The sequence below is a fragment of the Stegostoma tigrinum genome, chromosome 26 (genome assembly GCF_030684315.1).
Source record: "Stegostoma tigrinum isolate sSteTig4 chromosome 26, sSteTig4.hap1, whole genome shotgun sequence".
Taxonomy (NCBI): Eukaryota; Metazoa; Chordata; class Chondrichthyes; order Orectolobiformes; family Stegostomatidae; genus Stegostoma; species Stegostoma tigrinum.
The window spans coordinates 35,277,324-35,303,790 of NC_081379.1; the positions used below are offsets into that span (position 1 = coordinate 35,277,324).

At 41.1% G+C, this 26,467-nt stretch overlaps 1 protein-coding gene across 5 annotated transcripts in view; it reads right to left on the reverse strand.

The window, feature by feature from the left end:
* taok3a (TAO kinase 3a) overlaps positions 1-26,467 on the reverse strand; it is a 116,287-nt gene that overhangs the window by 50,393 nt on the left and 39,427 nt on the right. For all 5 annotated transcript variants that reach the window (XM_048556142.2, XM_048556143.2, XM_048556140.2 and 2 more), the window contains exons 6-9: positions 18,618-18,663; positions 8,415-8,511; positions 3,250-3,363; positions 2,654-2,745 (exon numbers count right to left, since the gene is read on the reverse strand). In XM_048556142.2, the coding sequence (XP_048412099.1) occupies positions 2,654-2,745; positions 3,250-3,363; positions 8,415-8,511; positions 18,618-18,663 (349 nt within the window). The remainder of the gene's footprint in view (positions 1-2,653; positions 2,746-3,249; positions 3,364-8,414; positions 8,512-18,617; positions 18,664-26,467) is intronic.

The window sequence follows — 26,467 nt, forward strand, 5'->3', positions numbered from 1 at the left end:
AAAAGATTCCAGCTCTTCAAAGGGCAAGCTGGAACATGTGCAGTAACAGGGCATCAAGCTGGTCTGTAAAGCTCATAGGACAGCAATGACTGACATGGTTCTTAATGACTGACACGGTCCTTAAGGATTGAGCTTTGACACTGCTCTCCCATAAGAGATGGTACTCAGTGAACAAGAAAAAAAATACCATTCATCTTGTAGGGGCTAAATTTAAAGGACATATGTAAAAAAGTTCAGAATGCATTTCCTCTATCGCATTTAAACTTGAACAGGAGTAGAAGATAACAATTACTATCTATACTGCAATACTGTGCTCTGACGTACAGCACAAAACACCAGTTCTACAAAGGATCTTGATAGCATTTGCAGAATTCAAGACAAAGACTTTGACCTAATTGGAAACCCAGAAGTGGGTGTGGACTAGGAGATTATGGCCCCCTAACTCAGACAGCACAGAAAGATAAAAAAACAAGGACAGAGGTTACTTAAGCTTTGCTCCTACCATGAGCTGGGTGTAACTGATGTTTTTTACCCCAGAATAAGCCATGTTATCACATATTCTACAAAGATCCAAGGTCAGGACATTGGCAGCAGCCAAAAATTTGCTCGCCAGATATAACTTGCATCGTGAACACATAGCTACACACTGGCTACAACAACGAACCACACTCTGGTGTGTACCAGGTCAGGACACTTCCATTGAAGCTTTTCTATCAAAACGAAGGTTGTACATACATCTGGCACACTGTCTACCAGCTAAGACACTGCTGTTTCTCAACTCCATCATACTTTCCCCATAGATTGCATAACAGCAATAGAACAAGACATTCTCACTTTATGGGATTAATTTTGGATGAATAATCTCTAGCCACCTGGAAATTGGTTGAACTGGTCATGTAACAAATCATGGGGTTGAAATTTGCCCAAAACACTGATTTTCAAGGTTGTTGCACAAGCATAATTGACAGCAGGCCTCCATGAGATTACCTGTTAAATTGGTCCATTTCTCATAAGTAATCTTCACAGCAAACTTGTGTAACTTTGGACTGAGTTATCAGGGCATTACCAGAAACATTGTGCTGTTTCTCCACGAGTCGATCTACAAACATGTTTATTTATCACTGGTGTATGGGGAAAAACAAACAGAGAATGCGATGTATCTCTATCTTGTTTTCAAAGATATTGCAGAACCATTCAACTTAGTCAGCACAGTAGGCCTCCTAGTTTTGAGAAATTTGATTGGGCACAGAAGTACTGGGTCTCTTTGGCTCATTGCACAAGATGTACTTGCTGCAATATTAAGTTTATGGCTTTACTTCCAACAGTTGAGAGGTGCAGAATCGAGTGAAAAAAGGCTATGACAACAGAAATCACGAATGAAAATGGACCTACAGTAAAGCTCGAAAACCAGATGGCAGAAACTGTCTCTCATTGATCTGTTCAACCAAACAGGCAAAGTACACCATATGAAACTCATCAGTAATAGATATACTAAACTTCATTTTATGCTGACAATATAGAGGAACACCAACAAATGGATAGAGACTGCCATGTCTATCAAATGTTAGATTGAACATGAGTAGAAAGGATACAAACATCCCAGTCCAGGGCATTGGTATGGAATGGCCAATCAGCATTGGTAACAGTACTGACTGGTGTCGATGGCTTTACATCCTAGCTCCACAGTTATCAGTCACTGGAGGCTGAAAGTAACATTTCTTCCAAAATCTGTAGCTATTACATCCAAGCCAAGAAAAAAAAATGTGCAACAGGAATCAAACCAAACTGAGTCTATGAAGTCTGTGTGCTCAGTGTACTCCCCTACAACAGTATTTTAGAAACAGACTAAGACATTTCAAAGGTAGAGTTAAAAGAACTGCAACAGTTCTGAGTATCCTATTATAGAAAGGGCATTAAAGCAAAGAGAACATTCAGTATTGGTTCAACCATGGTGGATTTTGAAATGAAGGATTTCGATTTATTGAAAAAATAAAAAGGCCAGGCTCCTCAGTTGAAAAGCCACGACAAAGAAATGTAATGCCCACTTAGATCAAGATTATGAGTTTTTGGCTTTTGGACCAGGAACTACTTTGAAAGAGCAGTTGAGGCTTTTTCCTTCTTTTAAAAACAGATAATTAGAAAATAACTGAACCATCAGAATGTTGGAGTTGATAAAACTACGTAGCGCCAGCTCTGGCAATACCAAGTCTTCTGATCAGAAGCCGCCAGCAGGGAGAATTTAGTAATGTTTGAATATTAACTGACAGTATCAGCAGCTTTTCAATTAATCTATGATTCAATTAATACTCAGAAGTATCAATTCATCAATTTGCTCCTTCGTGATGCAATTCACAAACACATGCTAGGTGGCTCAGAATAAACACAGAATTTATTCCCATAGAAATGTGATGATGAAGCCATTAAACAGTTTGCAGCACAGAATATACAACAGGGAGGAGAGATACGATTATTTAGGAACATTATCAAAGGACGCCGAACAATTTGATTTACTTATTCGATTCTCACATTTGAAAGAGATTGTTGAAAATGTTTCACTCATTTTAAAAAAGCAAGGCCTGCCAACACAAATTGAAAATGATTTGATAGGCATTTCATGAAAAGTATTTGCAAATTATTGCAGTAAAATACAAACCAAGTTCAATGGATGTTATCCCAAGAGACCACACATCTACTTTTCCATCATATTGTCCCTCGTCCATCGCAAGGATCACTTCTGGAGCCATCCTGTTAAGTAGATACAATTAGCTGTTTTGAAGTAAAATTCTGTATTATTCAAATACATTAACTGGTACAAATTACAAAGCCTCAGAACAAAACCTTGACTAAAGGAATACCATATCATTTCACAAATTCCTGAGTTAAGACAGCTAGGTTACCAAAAAACTCCCAGCACAGTAAGTTAATCTCAATTGCTCTGATTAACTTTTGTTGTTAAAGGTGGTAAAAACAGCCAGAAAAGTACATCACAATTGCACTATACATTACACTTACTTTATTAAAAAGCCATCAATTCAAAGTATTTTGCGATTCATCTCGGGCCTGCCTGCACTGCAGGTTTTGGCCTTTATGAGTGCCTGGGCGTCTAACTTATAATTGGCTCCATTGAAGACTAGTAGCGATGTTTTGCAATTATAGTACAATGGTGTGTGCTGTGACTGGGCCAAAGAACTAAAGCACTGTTGATATTTGTCTTAGAGACGGATTGAGTACTTTTTGTATTCAACTTACCAGTACGGCGTCCCTACAAATGAGTTGGCAGGGCACACTATAGAGGCAGATCCAAAATCAGCCAGTTTAACTTGTCCTGGTTCGGTTAGTAAAATATTTCCTGCCTTTATGTCTCTGCAAAAAGTAAAACATATTTCACCAATTCGATCCAAGTTTAAATTTTTAGGTTTGCATCAACCTACGTTAGAATCAGAAAATCCTGGCATTAGCTTTAAGGTCCACACCTTAGGCTTCAGCACATAACGAAGGCTCATGTTTAGTTCAGTGTTTAAAAAAAGGAATGGTGTCACAGATCTGAAACAAAAACAAATCTCTGATGGGTCACTGGACTCAAAACATTAACTCTGCTTCCTCTCCACAGATACTGCTTGGCGCACTCAGATTCTCCAGAAATTTGTTTTTGTTTCAGATGATTCCTGTGATGCGGGTTTCACTGGCTGACATTTATTGCACATCCCGTGGTGCTCCTGAGAAGTCGATGAGCTGCCCCTTGACCACTGCAGTCCATTTGGTTGTAGATACATTAACTGTGAAGCAAAGGCACTATCTTTCCAAGGTAGCAGCAGTTTGGATGGAAACCTGGAGGCGATGGCGTTCCCTTTACCAGCTGCCTTTGTCCTTCCGGAGAGTAGTGATCATCAGTTGGGAAGGTGCTGTCCAATTAGACTTGCGAATTCATGTCATACATCTTGTAGATTGTACACCTACCACTACTGTGTATCGGTGGTCAAGGGAGTGAATACTGAAGAACGTGTTCTAGTATTTATATGACTGGGCCACTTCTGTTTCTCGTTGATGCCAACTAAGATGTTGATAATGACGGAATCAAAGATAGAGGTTATTGATTGTCAAGGAGTGATAACTCTTGTCATATTGGCATTCTGCATTGTCTTGCACTTGTTGCAAGAATGTTACTTTGCCTGTTTGAGCTGAACTGTCATCCTGATCTTGATGCATTTGAAGATGGACTGCTTCAGTATCTCAAATTGAGAATAGTACAAATAGTGTGTATCCTCACTTCTGAACTTATAATAGAGGTCGATGATTAAGCAGCTGAAAATGGTTGGGCCTAGGACACTAACCTAAAAGACTTCTGCAATTGGCTTGCTGGAACTCTTTGATAAGATAGACACCCTCCCCTTGTGTAGGCAATTCAATTTGTTTGTCCATGTTTGTGCTAAGGCTGTAATGTGGTCAGGAGCTAAGTGGGCCCTGCAGAACCCAAAAGTAATCATAGATTATCTGATTATCATCAAGCGCGCGCTGCCTGGTAGCAGTGCTGTTGACCCGTACAAATACTTAGCTGATGATCAAAAGGTAAACTGACGAGGAGGTAACTACAGATTGGATTTGTCCTGCTTTGTGCGCTTAAGACATGGTTGACAATTTCTCACATCATCTTCAGGTAGATGCTGGTGTTGTAGCTGTACCAAAACAGCTTAGCTGGGGGTGCAGCCAGCTCTGCAGCACAAATCTTCAGTACTATTGTTGGAATGTTGTCGGGCCCAGAGATTTTGCAGCAAGTCATTTCTTGATATCGTATGGAATGAAACAAATTTGCTGAAAACTGGCATTGGTCATGCTGGTGACCTCGAAAAGGAGTACAGAATGTATAATTATACTACAAGATTTCATTCAACAATGTTCATGTTACTGAAAAGTACGGGATTTAAAAACAAACATTATTACAGGTTCCCCTGATGACCAGCATAACAGACACCTAAGACCATTATCCAGTTTCATTCAATTCTGTAACTCATCCAAAGCTGCAGTGCCCATATTGACTTGTACTATCTCCCACTCCAGAAAGTGGACCAATTTTAAATGCTTCTTAATGCACAAATCCCATAGCTCAAAATCCATTAACCTTACAATCCCATGCTCAGCATTCCTCTATTTCTGGCATTATGCAGATGCGATTTTTGTCCCTCCATTGATAACTGAGGAAAGAGCAGCACATTATTCAGCCCCTTAACTGTGATGTGATTATAACCTCAAAATCTGTATTCTCACTTTATCCCTAATAACCTTTTGCCCCCTTGCTCAACTAGAATCTAATCAACCTCACATCTTGTCAGTAAGTCTATTCCTGGAAAATGCTGCGAAAGCAGAGTTCCAAAGACTCATGTCTATGCAAGGCTCAAACTTCTCCTTCCTTTTGGTTGCTCCTTAAAACCTAACTGCTCACTGTCCTAATTCATTACTGAAGTGAGTGATAAGCATTGCAATGTTAGACAAAGCTTAAGAAAACAAAAAAAAAGTTTAAACTTAATTAGCTGAATTCTAAATTCCTGCCAAAAAAAACACAAATAAGCAAATAAAAACGTGCAAAATTATATGTCACTACGCTGCCTTTATCCAAAAGAGACAAATTGCATGGTTTTGGGAATCATGTGTAAACTCAAGTCATTGTTTGGGCAACTCGAACTTTTAAAGCAAGAGGTTTTAGATTGCTGAAAAGGAAACACAGGTTAAGAATCTAACAACTCTTCACACTATACCAGTTAGACCTGAAGTCTGAAAATATTTTTTTCAATATCGGTACCTATCCTTGAAGCGACTTATCCATGCTGTGAAAGTTTCTTCAGTACAACATGCCTTAGTTTGAAACAAACTGTCTAAGCAGCATTCATACAAATTTAGGTTTGTCACTAATAGCTTCCTTCGTTCAACATCAAACTGACCATTTCTCACTCAAATAAGTTGATTGGTTGCTTGTCATTTACTTCAAACATTTCCTTGCACCCACATATCCTGAACTAAAGGCAGCCTCTAAAATGATTGCTCTTCGATCTTTCCATAGTCAGGCAATAAGGTTAGTTTGGTTTCCAACCAATAACCTCCACTGCTGCACAAATATCCAAGCATGCATAGCAATAATTCTAAATCAGATTAATTTATTCCCTTCATTATCACAGCGCAAGAACATGAAAACAACGTACACTCTACACCACTTCATTTCACAATCTCTTTTCATTTGGCTGTAAGAGGCTATGTTTCCTTTGACTAGAGATTCTGCTTACTTCAGTGTTGTACTAGTAAAGTGAAAAGCCTTCCAACGCATTACAAGCAGGATTTGCCAAAATGTTTATTTCTTAAAATTTACAAGACAAATCATCTTTTTTTATTTACTCATGGGATGTGGGAGTTGTGGGCTAGGCCAGCATTTTACTGCCTGTCCCCGTGATCCTCAAATGTGGTACTGAGCTACCTTCTTGAACTGCTGCAGTTTAATTTTGAAACTCCTTGTTATAAGACCCAAAAACTACCCTTTTACATTTCCAATACTAATAAACCAGGTATTTTACCCAAAGAGCAATTCATTATATCCAAGGCATGTTACAGCTGCTTCCTGTTTGAGCACAACTTCAAACCACATCTCAATGTGTATGATTTCCAGGCTCACTGAACAACGTTTATCTTCTCTGTTTCTGCAGCATAGAAACAGCTAAAGCAACACTTCACGGTTTGAAATTAGATGCACTAATTCAGCACAGGTGCAGGAATCAAACCAGTCTGTACATTTCAACAATATTATCTTCAGAAGCATAACCAACATGCTTGTCTTATGAACTAGAGACAGTAGGAACTGCAGATGCTAAAGAATCTGAGATAACAAGGTGTAGAGCTGGATGAACACAGCAGGCTAAGCAGCAGAGGAACAGGTAAGCTGACGTTTTGGGCCAAGACCCTTCTTCAGGAAATCTGAAGAAAGGTCTAGGCCCAAAACGTCAGCTTTCCTGCTCCTCTGATGCTGCTTGGCCTGTGTTCTTCCAGCTCTACACTTGGCATGACTTACGAACAAGTCTGATTTATGCAGCAAATCTAAATACAATAAAAATTGTGATTAAATAAGGGACAGAATTGCAATAGCCATAGTGCTATCAATAATATTTTCTGAAATTCATTCGTTTTTGTGCAAATTGAGGTGATTTCTCAAAAGGGGAAATACTTATCTTTTCACATTTGTTAAAGAAGGGTGAATCTAATCTGAAGAATGCGGTCTCCAGTTGTCATGTGACAAGAAACAGGTTCTTGCATTATTACAAGACAGATAGCACTCATTTAACTGTAATACATGCAAAAATACAAGCGAAAAATCACATCTGTGCTGAACAATCTCAAAAAGGAACACCATTTAAGAGTCTGCACTGAAAACAGTGGCCCAGATTATCCAAACGCTAGACTGTCCTTCCTGCAACATTGATAGGGTCACCATAAACAACTCTTATGGAATTCCCACTGTCACAGATTCTGAATGAAATGCCTAAGAAATTGAAGGCTCCACTGGGCAATGGAACCCTCCAAAAGCAGCCATTTCAAATAATTGAGGGTTTCAATGCAGTGAAGTAAATAGTTATTCAATAGGTATTAAATATACTAACACTTCCTAACTCCCAAGTAACTATTAAGCTTACCGTCCCCTCTTGCAACTTATTAGAAAAGGCCTCAACAACAACCTTTCCAGACCGCTTCAACAAAAACCTCAACCTGACAGATAGCTGTCCCTTACTGCCAACAGAACCCAACATCATGCCTACTTTGTATACTTAGCCTTTGACAGAAGTTATTGAAGTGGCCGCCTGTGATATCAGGCCTTTAGATTACAGAGTACAGCAGCTGCTATGAAAAAGCAGCATGGTTTGCATTCTTTACTATTCTGCGCAAAGATCAACCTGTCAGAACAAAAATATAACTTGCATTTCTGAAGTAGCCTTGATTGAAATCTTCCGTCAGAAATGCGGAGCTCTTTCTTTATGTGAAGAGCAAGGTAGCAAGTCTGCATATGCTTGCCACTCCCTGGAAAATCTGGTCACTTACTGACAATGGAGATGAATTCAAAATAAACCATACAAATAGGATTCGAGGATGTAAGTGGAAGTTAATGAAGCAAAGAAATTTAAGAAAAACCCAACATTATATCCTATATAATAAATTAAGTAATCTGACAGTATGTCATGCTAAAAATGGAGTCTTTCCAAACAGTACATTGCCATTAATATACTAGTTAATGACCTTAATACACTAGTCTTGGAATCTTGAAAACAAGTTAAACTAGTAATTCATTTCTGATATTGCTCTTGCATGATATGGAGATAAAGAGTTCAACTATCTTCTTAATGATTCAACAGTAAGATAAATGAATTTTGATTGTATCAGCTTACCTGTGTATCAAATTATGAGAATGCAGGTAGACCAGCCCCTGCAAGGCACCATGGGTAATGGCAGCAATCTCGACTTCCTGAAGTGGTTTCTTGTGAACTATTCGAGGAAATAAATTTTGGAAAGTAACATTTTATGGACAATTCCACCAGAATCAGCATAACTCAAAGTCCTAGAAAGAAAGCCAGTCCTGAAACTCCAAACATGAATACTTGCGTATGTTAAAATCATTCAAAATATTGCAATATTGGCACTAACTGGATCAATACTGTAATAAAGTAGCAACTAAAATAGTTATAACTCTTAGGGTAATTTTACTTAATGCAAAAGAGAAGGGATTGCAAATGCATACCTGCAGCATAATTCAAGAGTAACATTTAAATCAGAGTTGAGTGTTAATGAGCTCGTCTTTGCCTGTTGGTCAGGTTTTAATTCATGGTAAAGCAAATATGGTGAATTGAAAATACTTCAAACAATGAAAGTGAGCAAAAATTTTGATCAGGTACACGGTAATATGGAACTCAGTTTTGCGCATTTCAACATATGCACTAATATGTTGCAGTATGTAGCAAAATAGCTTCAGTGCCATAGGTCCATTTTAGCCATAGAGGCGGCAGTCATTCCTAAACTGGCGAGATGAGTTTCCAAACAGAATTCAATCAGGTTTGAGAGGCACGATCTGCCCCTCAGAAATCAAACTGTGCCTTTCCAAATGATCATAAATCCTCTCTTTGAGCCCTTTGCAATAATTTGCTCACCACTGACGTAAGACCAACTGGTCTGTAATTTCTAGGGTTATCCCTATTCCCTTTCTTGAACAAGGGAATGATGGTTGCCTCTTTCCAATCTTCCGGCACTATACCTGTGGACAGTGAGGACGAAAAGATCACTGCCCAAGGCCCTGCAATCTCTTCCCTCACGTCCCATAGTATCCTGGGTAAATCCCATCAGACTCGGGGGACTTGCCCATCCTAAAGTTCCTCAAAATTCCGAGTACATCTTCCTTACTAGCAGCCACCTCTAGTCTGTCAGCCTGTTTTACACTGTCCTCCCCTGCTACTAGTTCCCTCTCAGTTGTGAATACTGAAGGAAGGTATTCTTTAGGGACCTCTCCTACCTCTTCAGGCTCCGTGCACAAATTCCCTTGACAGTCCTTGATCGCCCCTACCCTTACTCTGGTCATTCTTTTATTCTTCACATACATGTAAAAAGCCTTGGAGTTTTCCTTGATCCTATCTGCCAAGGTTTTCTCGTGCCCCCTTACAGCTCTAAGCCCTTTCTTCAGCTCCTTCCTGGATAGCTTGTATATCTCTAGAGCCTTTTCAGTTCCTTGTTTCCTAAACCTTACATAAGCATCCTTCTTCCTCATTTGACCTCCGAGAACCAAGGCTCCCTCACTTGATCACATCTTCCCTGCCTGCTCGAGACAAACAGAGCACATGCAGTTTACATTCCAAAAACACTCTTCCCTGACAGTATCTGTTCCCATTTTATGTCACCCCAGTTCTTGCCAAACAGAATTAGAATTATAATTATTCTTCCCCCAATCATGAACCTTACCCTGATGTACCTACCCTTTTCCATGACTATTGTAAAAGTAACCAAGTATGTAAAACATTGCCAGAATCCTTCGGGTGAATTTTTTCCTTATATCTCTCCTAAACTCCATAAGTCCATGCCCTCAAGGCAAAAAAATTCTTCCTGTCTATTCCATCTGTGACTCTCAATTTTATACATGTCGAACATGTTCTCTCTCAATCTCCTCTGCTCTAAGGAGAGCAACTCTGTTCTGCGCAATCTCTTCACAATAAACTCTCCAGCCCAGGCAATATCTTGGTAAATCTCCTCTCAACCCTCTCCAGTGCTGTAACACCCCTTCTATAGTTGGATTCCAAAACTGCACACAATACTCTCGCTGTGCGCTAAAATTTTACACAGTTCCATTTCAATTTCCTTGTTGTCAAAACTCTATACATCAGCTAATAAAGGCAAGTATGTCATATTCCCTTTTAACCACTTTATCCACCTGTCCTGAAATGTTAATGGAGCAATACATATGCACACCAAGGTCTCTGATCCTCAGTGCTTCCCAGGGTCCTACTGTTCATCATATATACCTTTGCTTTGTTTGTCTTGCCCAAGTGCACCACCTCACATTTGGCCAGGTTGAATTCTATTTACCACTGATCAGCTCATCTGACCATCCTGGTTCTATCCTCTTGTAACTTAAGGTTATTCCCACCAATTTTTATATCATGTGAACTCACCAATCATCCCTCCTACTTTCAAATCTACATCACTTCTCTAAGTCACAAACACGAAGAGTCCCAATACGGACTCCTGTGGAACCCCACTGGACGCAGCCATCCAGTCAGGAAAAAAACTCAAGCATCTCTGTTGCCAGCCGCTCAACAAATTGTAGATCCAATTTGTCAAATTTCATTGGATTTCATGGACTCTTAACTTGGCTGTCAGACTCCCATGCTGGACCTTATCAAGGACTTTGCTGAAGTTCATCTAGACTACACTAAAAGCATTGCCCACATGTACATATCTGGTCATCTCGGAAAAGTTTAATCAAGTTGGTCAGACATCATCTCCTCTTAACAACCATGCTGACTATGCTTCATTAATCCCTGCCTAGTTAAATGCAGATTAATTCTACCCAGAATTACTTCCAATAGTTTGCCCACCATGGAGCTTTGACTGGCCTGTAGTTTCCTGGTTTATCCCTTGTTTCCTCGAGTAACTGCTTATCCTCTAATCCTCTGGCACCTAATCTATGGCCAGAGAGGAATTCAAAGTTTTTCTAAGTGCCCCCGCTATTTCATCCCTTCCCTCACTCAACTAAGGATACAATCCAAGATAACAAAGTGTGGAGCTGGATGAACACAGCAGGCCAAGCAGCACCTCAGGAGCACAAAAGCTGACGTTTCGGGCCTAGACCCATCAGAGAGGGGGATAGCATTTGGCTTTGGAGATTTAGCTACTTTCAAGCCTGCTAGACCATTCAGAACCTCCTTTCTGTCTGTGCTAATATCTGTAATTGTATCACAGGCTCTCTCAGCTTTCTATATCCATATCGTCCCTCTTACATGTGAGCACCAATCCAAAGTATTTCTTTCGAAACCGACCTGCATCTGCTAGCTCAACTGACTATTACCGTTGTGCTACTTAATGGGCCTTTACTTTTTCATAGGAAAGACAGGAACAGGAGTAGGTCAATCAACTCCATGAGGCTTTCCGCCAACTGCATCATGGCTGAACTATGGCCTAACTCCATATACTTTCTTTGGCCTATATCCCTTAGTATATTTGATTAAATTTTTGTTAATCACTCATATTTGAAATTAACCAATCCACCATCCATCGTCATTTGTGGAAGTTTTCTAAACATCTACTACTGTGTAGAAGTGTTTCTGACATTTCTCTCGAATGGTCTGGCCCTAGGTCTTAGTATGCCCCAGTTCTAGAATCTCTCATCAGTGGAAATGGTTTATCTGTCTTTTCCAGTTAGGATCTTGAAGACTTAGATTAGATCACTGTTAACCTTCAAAATTCAAGAGAAAACAGGCCTAATGTCCATCATCTCTCCTCATACCATGACTTCAGAGGTTAAGTTAAGTTATCATTCACGTAACTCTACGTTGCACTTCCTCCAAGGCCAATATATCCTTCTGATGGCACATGCCTAAATCTGCTCAGTACTCCATGTGGGTCTAACCAGGGTTTTGTATAACTACAGCATAACCTGGACATCCTTGTGCTTTAGTGCCCTTGGTATAAAGGCCAGCATTCCATTCGTTTTCTTGTTGATTTTTTGCACCTGTTTGTGCCATTTTAAAAACTGTGCACCTGAACTTGGTCTCTTGGGTTTTGACTAATTTCATACCGTCTAGGAAGTGCCCTGAACTATCCTTCATCCATCAAAGATGCATAGCCTCACACGCTGGGCAAAACTGTGGCAAATTGCAGTCACTTATTCTATCAATATCCCTTTGTAATTTTGTGCTGTTTACATCAGCTGTCTGATCAGCAAATTTGGATGTATGGCTTTCCATGCCATTATCAAAGTCATTAACAAAGGTGAAAAACTGAAGCCTTAGCATTGGCCCTTGTGGTACAACACTGGCTATGTCTTGTCAATTTGAGTATCTATCCATTATCCCTACCTTTGTTTACATGGCAGGTGACAATTTCCCAGCCAAGTCAAAAATTTGCCCTCAATCTGTGGGCTTCTACCTTAGTTAATGAGAACTTATGTGGGACTTGATCAATTGCCTTCTTGAAAGTCACACAAATAACACCCATGAACAATTCCTGTCCACTACCTTATACGCCCCTTCAAAAAATGAAGTGAATTGTGTCAGTAATAACTTGTCATAAATCCACGATGATTGATTAACTGAAAACTTCATGCATTCATTGATGACAGACTCCAACATATTTCCCCACCACAGACAGTAGGCTAAGTCCCTGGTTTTCTTCTTTCACCCTTCTTAAAAAAGCAGAGTGACACATTCAAGTTTTCTAGTGCAATGAGAAGACTCCTGCATCTAGCGAACACTGACCACTGGCCAAATTTGAAGTATTTAGAAAACAGTATCACTACTATTTGAAACACAGCATCCAGGTGATTCTCCCCCTCCCTGCTGCGTTGCAGCTCTCCAGCTCATTAGCTCTGAACCACAGTTCCTTGAGCAACCAAAGAGTTTGTTTTCATGACACTGACTCACTACAGATGTATTTGCTCCGAACTACAATGGGTTCAAACAATTCCGACATCATGTAGGTACACACATTCCCTGGCCCTGTATCTGTAAATTATAGCATTTGTTTCTACTTTGTCTTTTTAAATTTATATTCACCTTTGTTACAAAGTTGGGTAGAGTACTGGCGGATTGGGAAGCGGAAAGTTAGGATTTATTATTTGTAAAATGCTTGGTGGGCAGGGGGTTATTGTATGATCCTTTTGAAAGATCAGGTGCTTTTTCTATGCTTAGACATTTAAAATAGATATTGGTGAGTAGCAGCTTGTAAGTTTGCAAGTACACAAAGGGCACCTGAATTGAAACATTTGTATCAAAAGGCTGTACAGTTTGCAGGTCCAGCAACAATTGTTACTATGACACAGGCTTTGAATTTGGTCAATTTGAACCAGGTACTTAGATATCAAGAACCTATTAAATTTAAGTCTGATGGTTTTAACAACATAGGACCAATCCTATTTGAAGAAATATTGATGCCATCAAGGGGAGAAAACTAAGGGGCAATTGGAAAAAGACCCGAGAGCGCGCTAGCTGTCATCAGCCAGATCTAAAAGCCCTCAGCTCTCAGAATCACTAACTCTCAGTCTTTTCGATGTCTTAGAGAAAGCACCACCTAAATAACAACGGTAACAACAACACAACTACTTAGTATTCCTGAAAACAGAAAAGAATCACAGGAGAAGGCACAAAACATGCTAACACCTAAGCTGACTTTAATTGAGACACTAAATTCTATTTTGTTTTATCCAGGTATTTGAACAGCATGCCATTAGAATATTGCTGTTTTTGGAAACGGTTAATATTTTGAAGGGATTTGTTCAGTTTGTTAATAGTTTAGTTAACTTGTTCACTATTACAGTTAGGTAAATAAATTGTTACTCGATGATTTTAAAAAGTGAGCTTCAGGGATTTATTCTATTTAACCACTAGAAGTTGTTGAAAAGCAGCTCCCATTTTTAACACTTCGTTTGCAGCATATATGCTAAGGTGCTCCTCTTTGGGTGTTTTGGTTTTAATTCTCAGCGAGGTGGTGGTGGGGGGGGGGGGGGGGGGGGAGTCAACCTCCACTTTAACAACTTTAATCTTAAAGCTATTTAGAATAGGTATTCAAATTACCAGTTACTTGCCGCTTTCACTATCAAAAGTTTCTAATCCAAATCCAACTCCCGCCCCTTGATTTTTACCTGCCAGTATCCTTTCATGTCCCCTTTTCGTTCTCCCAATCTGAAGTTCCCACTTGCACATTCTATACTCCTCTCACACTTTATTTTGAAACCTCTCTGCCATAAACCTTTTTTCTCGTAATTCAATGCTAAATATCATTTTGACATCTAGTGTTCACAGGATTTGATCGTCCCACCTTGTCTTTATTTCACAATGTTGGCCATGTACTCTCCATAATTCTTTCTTGAGTGCATCGTACTTTTCTGAGACATATTTATCTTAAAGTATCCACTCTGCTCAAATCATACATGTTGTAATGTTGTTTATTTTTAAAAAACAAATTCAGTCTTCCCCCTAGGTGTGAACTTGGGTTTCATAGTCATCCTGGTCCTTTTCCATGACTCTGTTAAGCTTCAACATTGTCACGATCACAGTCTGACAAATTCTGCCTCACTGGTACTTGAAAATTTGCCCAGCTTAATTAAGTCCGCAACCATTTTCTGCCATGTAGGCCATTCTGTATACTGGCTCAGAATGCAATCTGAATGCATTTTAACACTTGTTCTTCCTCTAATACTTTCCAACTATGACTACTGAGTTAATGTTAGGAAGTTGAAGCTCCCTACTATCACTATCCTATTACTTTTACACTTCCCTGAAATTTATTTATGTCTGCCTTCCTATTTTTCTGGGACATTTAGGGCATTCTACAATATTCACCAGCAATGTGGCAGCTCCTTTTTGGAAAAGTCCTACCCACGTGGCTTTACAGCTTTCTAAGCTGTTATTCTTCCTTACTGTTGAAAGATTCCCTGATCAAAACTTCCACACCCCCTCCTTTTCTTTAAAAAAAACTCTTTCCTAGTCTTGCCTGAACACCTGATAACCCTGGAATACTGAGCTGCCAATCCTATCATTGTCTCCCATGTCATTGCTATAGTGAAACATCATACCTTCATGTTTTAATTTGTGCCCTCAACTCATCTGCCTTATTTGTCACAGACTCCTACTATTACTTTGGAATAAACTGCTATTTTCTTTAGATTGACAAATGTCCTCTTCTTATTGTGCATCTTGTCAATTTTCTTCATGGTTGTGCACAACAGTTTGCTTCTCATTTTCAAGGAATAAAATTAGTTGCATGGCTGTCGTTTAAGCTCTAATTTGCCACTACTGCTTTTCTCCAATTGCTTGATTCGAAAACCGAAGTATTTCTTCCCAAATTTGGATATTCAACGTTTGTTTAAAAAAAAATGGTTAGCTCACATTCCAATGACTTTGAAATATTCTTTACAATTAAAGGTGATTTTCATAGATTATATAAACAAAAGAATAAGTCTATATAATGTATTTCCCATCAGTCTGCAACCACCAAAAATTAAAATAGCACTTGATGTAGTGATAGGAGTAATGCTCAGTTATTCACAAAGTGGACAATAACTTCACTTGCATGGTGTGGACACTGCAAGCGTGGAGATGAAGTTGCCATTACTGAATTTATCATGCTCCTCTAAGGTCCTCCGTAAACTAGTGTAGTTAGCAGAGAAATTTAGAACTCAACTGAACAGTGCAAAGTTTCAGTGCAGACTCACTAGATTTGGATTGTCTAACAGGTGGCCTCTGGAAATAATTTGGCCTGCTATCCATGTTCCAAACACAGGACATAAAAATGGAAAGCTGCGTGTGACGTTCTTCCAAACAGAGGTCAGGCTGTCTCCGTCCCACGCTAAGTACCATCCTCATTGAAGGTAGCAGTCAAGATGGTGGAGAAGGGTTCCAGAAGGATTGTGGGAGGCAGGTGAAGTTTTCACCATCCCCATAGGTGGGGGCGGTGTACAAGAAGAGAGAGGAGAGAAAGAACACGCACACAAGTAGGAGAGTGTGTCTCTAAAGGTGGACAGAGGATGTTTATCATCCTCATCCCTCCCAAAATACTGCTTACGAAGCAAACAGTGGGGCTGTAAAGACAAACCAATTCTGACCCCCACACAGTCCTTTAATTCAGATTCCAGCAGAAACACGCATCACTTCAGCTGAGCTCAAGATCAGTTTTAATTAAATTCAACCCCTTCAATTGGCTCCAGTTTCCAAAGGCAAAAACTGGAAGTGGGGCTTCAACTCTCTAGCTTTGCTTAATCAAAAATGATTTGTTAGTTAGCTGGATAAACTGACACTTTCTATTGTGTAATTTTTTAAATTGCGTGTTTAAATTATCAACTGATCACAAAATTGTTTTCATTCCTCAGTGGTTAGCACTGCACCCTCACAGTGCCATGGACACTGGTTCCATTCCAGCCTCAGGCGACTGTCTGTGTGAAGTTGCACATTCTCCCCGTATCTGCACGGGTTTCTTCCGGGTGCTCCGGTTTCCTCCCACAGTCCAAAGATGTGCAGGCTAGGTGGATCGGCCATGCTAAATTGCCCGTAGTGTTCAGGGGTGTGTGGGTTATAGGAGGATGGGTCTGGGTGGGATGCTTCAAGGGGCGGTGTGGACGTGTTGGGGCGAAGGGCCTGTTTCCACACGGTAGGGAATCTAATCTAACCCAATCACTGAAATTCGTCTTCTGCCAAACCTCCTCTTCCTGAAATGTGGTTCATTTGAGCAGGAAGGTTGGGCAATGGTGCACGACCTAACTAATTGGGTCAAGACAAGTTCCATCGTAAAAATTCACTTTGCATGAACAGTTAAAAGCAAGAGTCATAAGTGTTCTCCAGCTTTGAAAATTCATCAGTTGTTTCAGATTTAAAGTATGATTGAAGATTTAAAGCTAAAAATAGAACTTTTAGAGCTTGGCTTGCCAACTCAATCTTTTCACACACCACATGATCTTACATTGCATTAAATCTTATAAACTCAGAATTGTTTCTATCGTATCTTTCAGTAAGGTTCTTGAACCCCTTTGGGAAAAGGGAGCATGCTATTGCTCATCCCATTCACAATGATTCCAGAAATCCTGCAGAGGACACCACACCATTTCAGACTGTGGAAAAAACTGCAGTTAGCTGCCAACTGTTGATTTTTGTTGATTAGAAAATCTGGGCCAGTAAACGTCTTGAGTGGGTTAAATTTGAAAAGGCCATTTACGTTGTAAACTATACGTACTACAGGGTTTCTCATGTTTTCCCATTACCACTCCACAGATTGAGGGCAACTATAAGTAATTGAACAGAAGGACTCTCCTGATGTTCTCTGAATTGTGCCATTAGATCCCTTACATCTAGATTGATGCTGAAGCTCTGGTTTGAGTGTTTAATGCAATCTGAAACAGAAGTAGCATTGCCACAGAGCAATAATTGAAGCTCCAAAAAAATTAAAGGCATAAGAAATATGAAATTTATTTCCCCCAATTTTCTTCCCTTCTAAAAGTGCCCATTTCTTAAACAAGGTATAGTTATCCTCAGTTTCTTCACTCAAAGGTTCACTGTTCACATGAGGATTTGTATTAGTTTTGATGCACTACAGATTTTTGGAAGACAGAGCCAGGTTCATCTCTGCTCTTAGTCCAGGAGAGCAGTGCTGCATTTCACAATCAAAGTACACTTCAGACTAATTTTCTTAGCTTAATCTGAATGCAACAAGCCGACTGCAAACCTGTCCTGCCATCTTGCTGGGAATGGAGGCTATGATTTATGAGGAGAGACCGGATAGGCTGGGGCATTTTTCACTTAAGCATAGGAGGTTGAGGGATCACTTTATAGACGATTATAAAATCCCGAGAGGTGTCCATGCATCTTTTCCCTAGGATGGGGGGTTTCTGGACGAGGGGGCATATTTTTAAGGGGAGAGTAGAAAGATTTAAAAAAGACACAAGGGACCTTTCTTTGAAAAAGCAGAGTGGTGTGTGTGGAATGAATTTCCCAAGGAAATGGTAGACGTGCGTTCAGTTATCTTTAAAGAAATTTGTTTAAGTACATGAATAAGAAATGTCTGGAAGGTGCAGGCCAGGTGCAGGCAGATGAAACGAGTTTATTTTGGGATTATGGCCGGCATAGCCTGGTTGGACCGAAAGGTCTGTTACTGTGCTGTACGAATCTACATGCTCAAATGACTTCAGCTAAACTACTAAATCATTATCATTTTCATATATGTGCGGCTCATGGGAAGATTAACTAAGGTTGTGAACAAGACAGAACATATGAATATAAAGTATATCCTTATGCTTTACCACAAAAACTCAAATGTACTAAGTTTTAATAATTGTTATATTTCATTTGAATGTAAAATCCAAAGTTTTCAATGTTTAAAGACGTTTGAAGAAATTGTCAGTTTACCTTCCAGCAAATCAGAAGTCGATCCTAGGCAGTATTCCATAACCATCTGAAATTACATTACAATTTTAATTATGCATATTTGAGCATGGAAGGTATTGCATGTATTTAAGACAAATTCTAGGCGTAGTAAGGAACTATAAGTATGGAACAACTTTAAGTACTGCATACAACGTACGGTCCTGAAAACTCTCATTTGGGTCAACTGGGATGTGTCAGTATTTATCCTTCATGTTGCATCGTAAAGAACTTATCTTGCCAGTGTATATTTTATTTCTGCCTCCCTCAGTTTTCTTTTTCCAAAATTTGACATCAAGTGAATCTATGCCATTTGTCTCAACTATTTCTTTTGGTAGCATTATTGTCACAATTTGAAATTCTGGGACATCAAAACAAACGGCTCCACTTTAAGTCCAAATGGGCTCCGAGGTTATAAATTCAGAAACAAACTTTGAACTTTCACTACTAAGTGCATCCACATGAATTACGTCCACCACTGAAGTATAAACGTTCTCCAACATAGTCTTCACAGGTTCTAACATGGGGGTTTCAATCTATATGTATCAAATAGATTTATAACATTAACTGAAAAGTATTTTACAACATGTGAAAGCAGCAAGCAATTGCCCTAGGCTTTAAGAGAATTGAGATGGAGTTATACTTACAGAAAAAAGTAACATTTTGAATAAACAATATTTTATTCGGAATTAAGATCAAAATCATCGGGAATATAAAACTAGACAAGAAGCACGTGCTTAAATCATCCACAACCTTCAAAATAGAAAGCAAGTCAGGTAGTCCAGATAATATGTCTAAAGATTCTTGATGGAAATTGCATAGACACAGAACACTGATCTCTGGATACAGGGTCGACGCCAGAAAGCTGGAGGACACTACATGTTAAATGCTGCAACTTTTCTTATAAAAAGCAAACAGGGTACCAAGCAGATAAATCTACCAGTCAGCCAATTGGCACTGGTGAGAAGTAGACAATAATATGGGTCAAAATAATTGGCACTAAGAATGGACTATTAAAATGAATGTCAGCAGAAATTTGTTAATGGCAAATCAAATTGACTAACTTGAGTTCTTTGTCCAGGATAGTGTGGTTGATGTTTTGTCAAAATTTCATCCCCTTTCATGAAGTAAGATATGATAGACTTTAATTTCAAAGTCCTGTGTTTAAACAGACTATGATCGCACAGATAGAAATACAAAACATAAGAAGTAGTGGGGGCCAAAGGTAGAGTGTTGGGTGAATGGTAGCTTCTCAGACTGGAAGAAAATATACAAAATCTTAAGACAAACACCTATAACCTATTTGTAAACAACCCTTGGGAATACAAATCCAACTTCACTGAAATCATAGAACTTGTGGATAATAAAACATATACAGTTTCAGAAAAAAAGGAGAGTAACAGACTTCAGAAGACAGGTCACACTAAAAAAAAAGGGCACAAAAACGGTGGATGAAATTTAACTGAAACGTGAAGCAGTGATGCACCTTTCAAAGGCAGCCAATACGTATTGAATCATATGATTCCTAAGGGACTGCAGGAATACAAACCTGAGGGGCATGCAAACAAACCTGGTTTCAGGAAAAACTGGGTGAACATGAGAATAGAAAAACAGTACAGGGAAAGATTTACTCAGCTACAGATGTCAGAGGATCGTTCCCAGGCCAGCACTTCCCTCATCAAGAAAATCCCAATGTATGACGAGCATAGGAAAAACCATGCTGTGGATTTTTATTCACAAAATTAATTACAAATTCAGCACACATCTGGTCCTCTGGGCTGAGAAGTTGGGGATGAATACAACACATCCTGTCAAGTGGCTTTCACAGAAATTTAAGAAATGCTCCTGTAATCATGCAAATACATAAACTACAAAACAGGAAAAAAAAGGATGCTAAAATGTGAGGCTGGATGAACACAGCAGGCCAAGCAGCATCTCAGGAGCACAAAAGCTGACGTTTCGGGCCTAGACCCTTCATCAGAGAGGGGGATGGGGAGAGGGAGCTGGAATAAATAGGGAGAGAGGGGGAGGCGGACCGAAGATGGAGAGTAAAGAAGATAGGTGGAGAGAGCATAGGTGGGGAGGTAGGGAGGGGATAGGTCAGTCCAGGGAAGACGGACAGGTCAAGGAGGTGGGATGAGGTTAGTAGGTAGCTGGGGGTGCGACTTGGTGTGGGAGGAAGGGATGGGTGAGAGGAAGAACCGGTTAGGGAGGCAGAGACAGGTTGGACTGGTTTTGGGATGCAGTGGGTGGGGGGGGGGGGAAGAGCTGGGCTGGTTGTGTGGTGCAGTGGGGGGAGGGGACAAACTAGGCTAGTTTAGGGATGCAGTAGGGGAAGGGGAGATTTTGAAGCTGGTGAAGTCCACATTGATACCATATGGCTGCAGGGTTCCCAGGCGGAATATGAGTTGCTGTTCCTGCACCCTTTGGGTGGCATCATTGTGGCAGTGCAGGAGGCCCATGATGGACATGTCATCTAGAGAATGGGAGGGGGAGTGGAAATGGTTTACGACTGGGAGGTGCAGTTGTTTGTTGCGAACTGAGCGGAGGTGTTCTGCAAAGCGGTCTCCAAGCCTCCGCTTGGTTTCCCCAATGTAGAGGAAGCCGCACCGGGTACAATGGATGCAGTATACCACATTGGCAGATGTGCAGGTGAACCTCTGCTTAATGTGGAATGTCATCTTGGGGCCTGCGATAGGGGTGAGGGAGGAGGTGTGGGGACAAGTGTAGCATTTCCTGCGGTTGCAGGGGAAGGTGCCGGGTGTGGTGGGGTTGGAGGGCAGTGTGGAGCGAACAAGGGAGTCACGGAGAGAGTGGTCTCTCCGGAAAGCAGACAGGGGAGGGGATGGAAAAATGTCTTGGGTGGTGGGGTCGGATTGTAAATGGCGGAAGTGTCGGAGGATGATGCGTTGTATCCGGAGGTTGGTAGGGTGGTGTGTGAGAACGAGGGGGATCCTCTTAGGGCGGTTGTGGCGGGGGCGGGGTGTGAGGGATGTGTTGCGGGAAATATGGGAGACGCGGTCAAGGGCGTTCTCGATCACTGTGGGGGGAAAGTTGCGGTCCTTAAAGAACTTGGACATCTGGGATGTGCGGGAGTGGAATGTCTTATCGTGGGAGCAGATGCGGCGGAGGCGGAGGAATTGGGAATAGGGGATGGAATTTTTGCAGGAGGGTGGGTGCCCTAAGAGGATCCCCCTCGTTCTCACACACCACCCTACCAACCTCCGGATACAACGCATCATCCTCCGACACTTCCGCCATTTACAATCCGACCCCACCACCCAAGACATTTTTCCATCCCCTCCCCTGTCTGCTTTCCGGAGAGACCACTCTCTCCGTGACTCCCTTGTTCGCTCCACACTGCCCTCCAACCCCACCACACCCGGCACCTTCCCCTGCAACCGCAGGAAATGCTACACTTGTCCCCACACCTCCTCCCTCACCCCTATCGCAGGCCCCAAGATGACATTCCACATTAAGCAGAGGTTCACCTGCACATCTGCCAATGTGGTATACTGCATCCATTGTACCCGGTGCGGCTTCCTCTACATTGGGGAAACCAAGCGGAGGCTTGGAGACCGCTTTGCAGAACACCTCCGCTCAGTTCGCAACAAACAACTGCACCTCCCAGTCGTAAACCATTTCCACTCCCCCTCCCATTCTCTAGATGACATGTCCATCATGGGCCTCCTGCACTGCCACAATGATGCCACCCAAAGGGTGCAGGAACAGCAACTCATATTCCGCCTGGGAACCCTGCAGCCATATGGTATCAATGTGGACTTCACCAGCTTCAAAATCTCCCCTTCCCCTACTGCATCCCTAAACCAGCCTAGTTCGTCCCCTCCCCCCACTGCACCACACAACCAGCCCAGCTCTTCCCCCCACCCACTGCATCCTAAAACCAGTCCAACCTGTCTCTGCCTCCCTAACCGGTTCTTCCTCTCACCCATCCCTTCCTCCCACACCAAGTCGCACCCCCAGCTACGTACTAACCTCATCCCACCTCCTTGACCTGTCCGTCTTCCCTGGACTGACCTATCCCCTCCCTACCTCCCCACCTATACTCTCTCCACCTATCTTCTTTACTCTCCATCTTCGGTCCGCCTCCCCCTCTCTCCCTATTTATTCCAGCTCCCTCTCCCCATCCCCCTCTCTGATGAAGGGTCTAGGCCCGAAACGTCAGCTTTTGTGCTCCTGAGATGCTGCTTGGCCTGCTGTGTTCATCCAGCCTCACATTTTATTATCTTGGAATTCTCCAGCATCTGCAGTTCCCATTATCTCTGATAAAAAAAGGATGCTACCTGTTTCTAAGTCAAAGGTTTACTTTTCACGAATCAATATATTTACAGGATAGTCAAAGAAAAGGTTGTTTCAATGTACGCCAGGAAAAAAATGTATAAGTCTCTGAAACATATTGGTGGAGGATTGCTCATCTCCTTATTCGGCAATCTTTGCTGAAGGGTGCTGCACATCTTCACAATGCTAGTTAGGATGATTTATTTATTTTGATTCTGTGACACCATTCAGGCATACTGAGCTTGGTAGTTTACTTAAATATTTATGTATTTGTGATGGCTTGTGAAATTGGGGGCTTGATTATCAATGAATTGTATCCAAGTGCATCACAACAGTAACATGGTTCGACTTTGACCGAATCTTACTGACATCTTACCTTTCCTTGTTTTTGGAATGCCATTCCCATCTGACCTCTAGTCATTGTTCAAGATAGTGAAATCACTTATTCTTGCCTTTGCTTTCCAAATTAATACATTCCAACATCCTCTAGTATCACATGCCTCGTTTACTGTGTTGAAAGTTGTGCACTCTCCATTTGTGTAAACATACACACTACTTGAAATACTGAGTGCATTGAAGAATTCATCGTGCAAACGCTGGATAAATTATTACAGCTTACGGATTCTCTCCCCAGTGTTATGGCTTCATACTCATGTCCACTTTGCAGTCATGCTTCCAACCTTTCAGTTGGTGCAAAATGCATGTTTTGAATACTTCTATTGGGGTTGATGCAATCATGATCTTGATTGATGTCACACAGTTAGCTGACAGAGTACAGTCACAACCACACCTGCATCTGTCAATTAAATAGTCAATGAGCTCTGCTGTCATCTAAAAGACAAATTCTAAGTGTATATTCTCAAGTTGAGCTTCATACATGTTGACTATATCTTTTTCCTTGTATTATTAAGAGGGTGAATCATTAAGATGGTGAATGGTTATCCCTGGCATGTTAACTTGCTGTTTCTGCTCTCCCACGTTCCAACAATCTTACTGACAAATGGTGCTTGCCGCATATAACAAAATGACAAGACAAATCAGAGCTCAGGTACATTCTGAAATCCTGCAGAGCTGCAGAATCTCTTGCACACTGCAAGGATGGATAACTGTTTCACTTCACACAGTCTTTGCCATTGTTGCGTGGAAAATTGAAGCATGTAGATTTTGAAGAGTTGGTTGAAAAATCTAACAATCACAGAACAGAATTCCTCATGCTCTCACATGTTCCACCTTCTTCATTCACAATGCTTCAAAATTAGCTACACCTAGGTGAAGCAGGGCTCATCATTGTCATTGTAGTACATTTGTGTCCAACTAGGGAGGTCAACGTTGATCATTTTTTCAGACTTTCAGTGAATCTTTGACTAGTCCTGTTGGCGACCCAGTGATCTTTGACTAGTGCGAGCAGAGGAGAACAAAGCATACCCACCAAGATGAAGGTTTAGCATTCCAACGCAGTGGCCTTTCGAGTGCAGTTATTGCACAACAATGACTGCCTCCATGCTCAGAATCGCTGCTTGTTGGAGCATTCACGTTGTGCAGCAGTTCATCAAGGTGACATAAACAATCTCCCAACTGCAATGCTGATAGCACATCTTAGCCTTGATTTCATCATTTCCCTCGTGACTGCCCCTGATGTGGTCAAATATGCCATCATCCCAGGGACAAGCAGAGTACAGCTTTCATGGGAACCTTTTCAATCTCCAAAGTCTGAAAATGACGAAGGATGCTGTAGGTTGCAGAGACATATAGATAAGCTGCAGAGCTGGGCTGAGAGGTGGCAAATGAAGTTTAATGCAGACAAGTGTGAGGTGATGCACTTTGGTAGGAGTAACCAGAAGGCAAAGTACTAGGCTAATGGTAAGATTCTTAGTGGTGTAGATGAGCAGAGAGATCTCGGTGTCCATGCACACAGATCCTTGAAAGTTGCCACCCAGGTTGACAGGGCTGTTAAGAAGGCATACAGTGTTTTAGCTTTTATTAATAGAGGGATCGAGTTCCGGAACCAAGAGGTTATGCTGCAGCTGTACAAAACTCTGGTACGGCCGCACTTGGAGTATTGTGTACAGTTCTGGTCACTGCATTATACGAAGGATGTGGAAGCTTTGGAAAGGGTGGAGAGGAGATTTACCAGGATGTTGCCTGGTATGGAGGGAAGGGCTTACGAGGAAAGGCTGAGGGACTTGAGGCTGTTTTCATTAGAGAGAAGGTTGAGAGGTGACTTAATTGAAACATATAAAATAATCAGAGGGTTAGATAGGGTGGATAGGGAGAGCCTTTTTCCTAGGATGGTGACGGCGATCATGAGGGAGCATAGCTTTAAACTGAGGGGTGAAAGATATAGGACAGATGTCAGAGGTAGTTTCTTTACTCAGAGAGTAGTAAGGGAATGGAACGCTTTGCCTGCAACGGTAGTAGATTCGCCAACTTTAGGTAGATTTAAGTCGTCATTGGATAAGCGTATGGACGTACATGGAATAGTGTAGGTTAGATGGGCTTGAGATCGGTATGACAGGTTGGCACAACATCGAGGGCCGAAGGGCCTGTACTGTGCTGTAATGTTCTATGTCTCATACTTGATCGTAACAGGCGCTCTGTATGTGGATGACTTATCCTGTTACACAGACAAGTTATAGGTCACATTGATCTGCTTGAAGAAACATATCAACCCCTAAAGCAGAATGTAAAAGTTGTCCCCCTCAAGCCAGAAGCACAACTTGTACCAAATCCTTCTCACCTGCCATTATCATGGCTGAAGGGTGTCACTTTCTATAACTGACCAGAGACGCAGACAGTGTACACAGGTTTCAGTGATCAAATTAATATTTAGTTCTCATCAGCTGCAGATGGTCAGAAAGATTACAGTCTACATGGCATCATCCTGCCAGAATTTTCTACAACTAAGACTGGAAATGTATAATCAACATACAAGATAAATAAATCATATCACAACACCGTCGTACAACCAAGTTTATACGGGACCAATATCTGGTACAAGTGTAGCAAGCCCCAGAGTTTTTTGGACAACTTTCTTCCATCTCACTTCCTGAATTATTCTATTCATATAATTTCTCCATCTGTCATAACTAGGGAAATGGTGTCACCTTCCAGGTCAGTGCTTCCCATGTGATCTTTTACTCTTCAAGAATTCTCATCTATTGTAGACGGCAAGACTTTTGACTGCATCCATTCGCTTGCCATTCTTGCACACATTTTGCACCAAAGCAGACTCCACATACAATGGATCATCCTCCATTTCTGCCATCTCCAGTGCATTACCTTTAAATACATGTTCCCTCTATACCATCTTGATCCATTTTTATTCCAAAACCCATCTCTCTCTTACCCATTACATACCTATTTCAAGTGCAGAGATACAATGTCCTTCAGTCTTCTTCAGAACCACAAAGACATTTTCAGGTCAGATACCAAGTTTACTCCCAACTTGTTTCAAATGACTATTTTAGCATTATTACAATGCAATCTCATCTATAGTAGTTGAGTCAATACTCCGATTGGGTGAAGACTTTACGGAA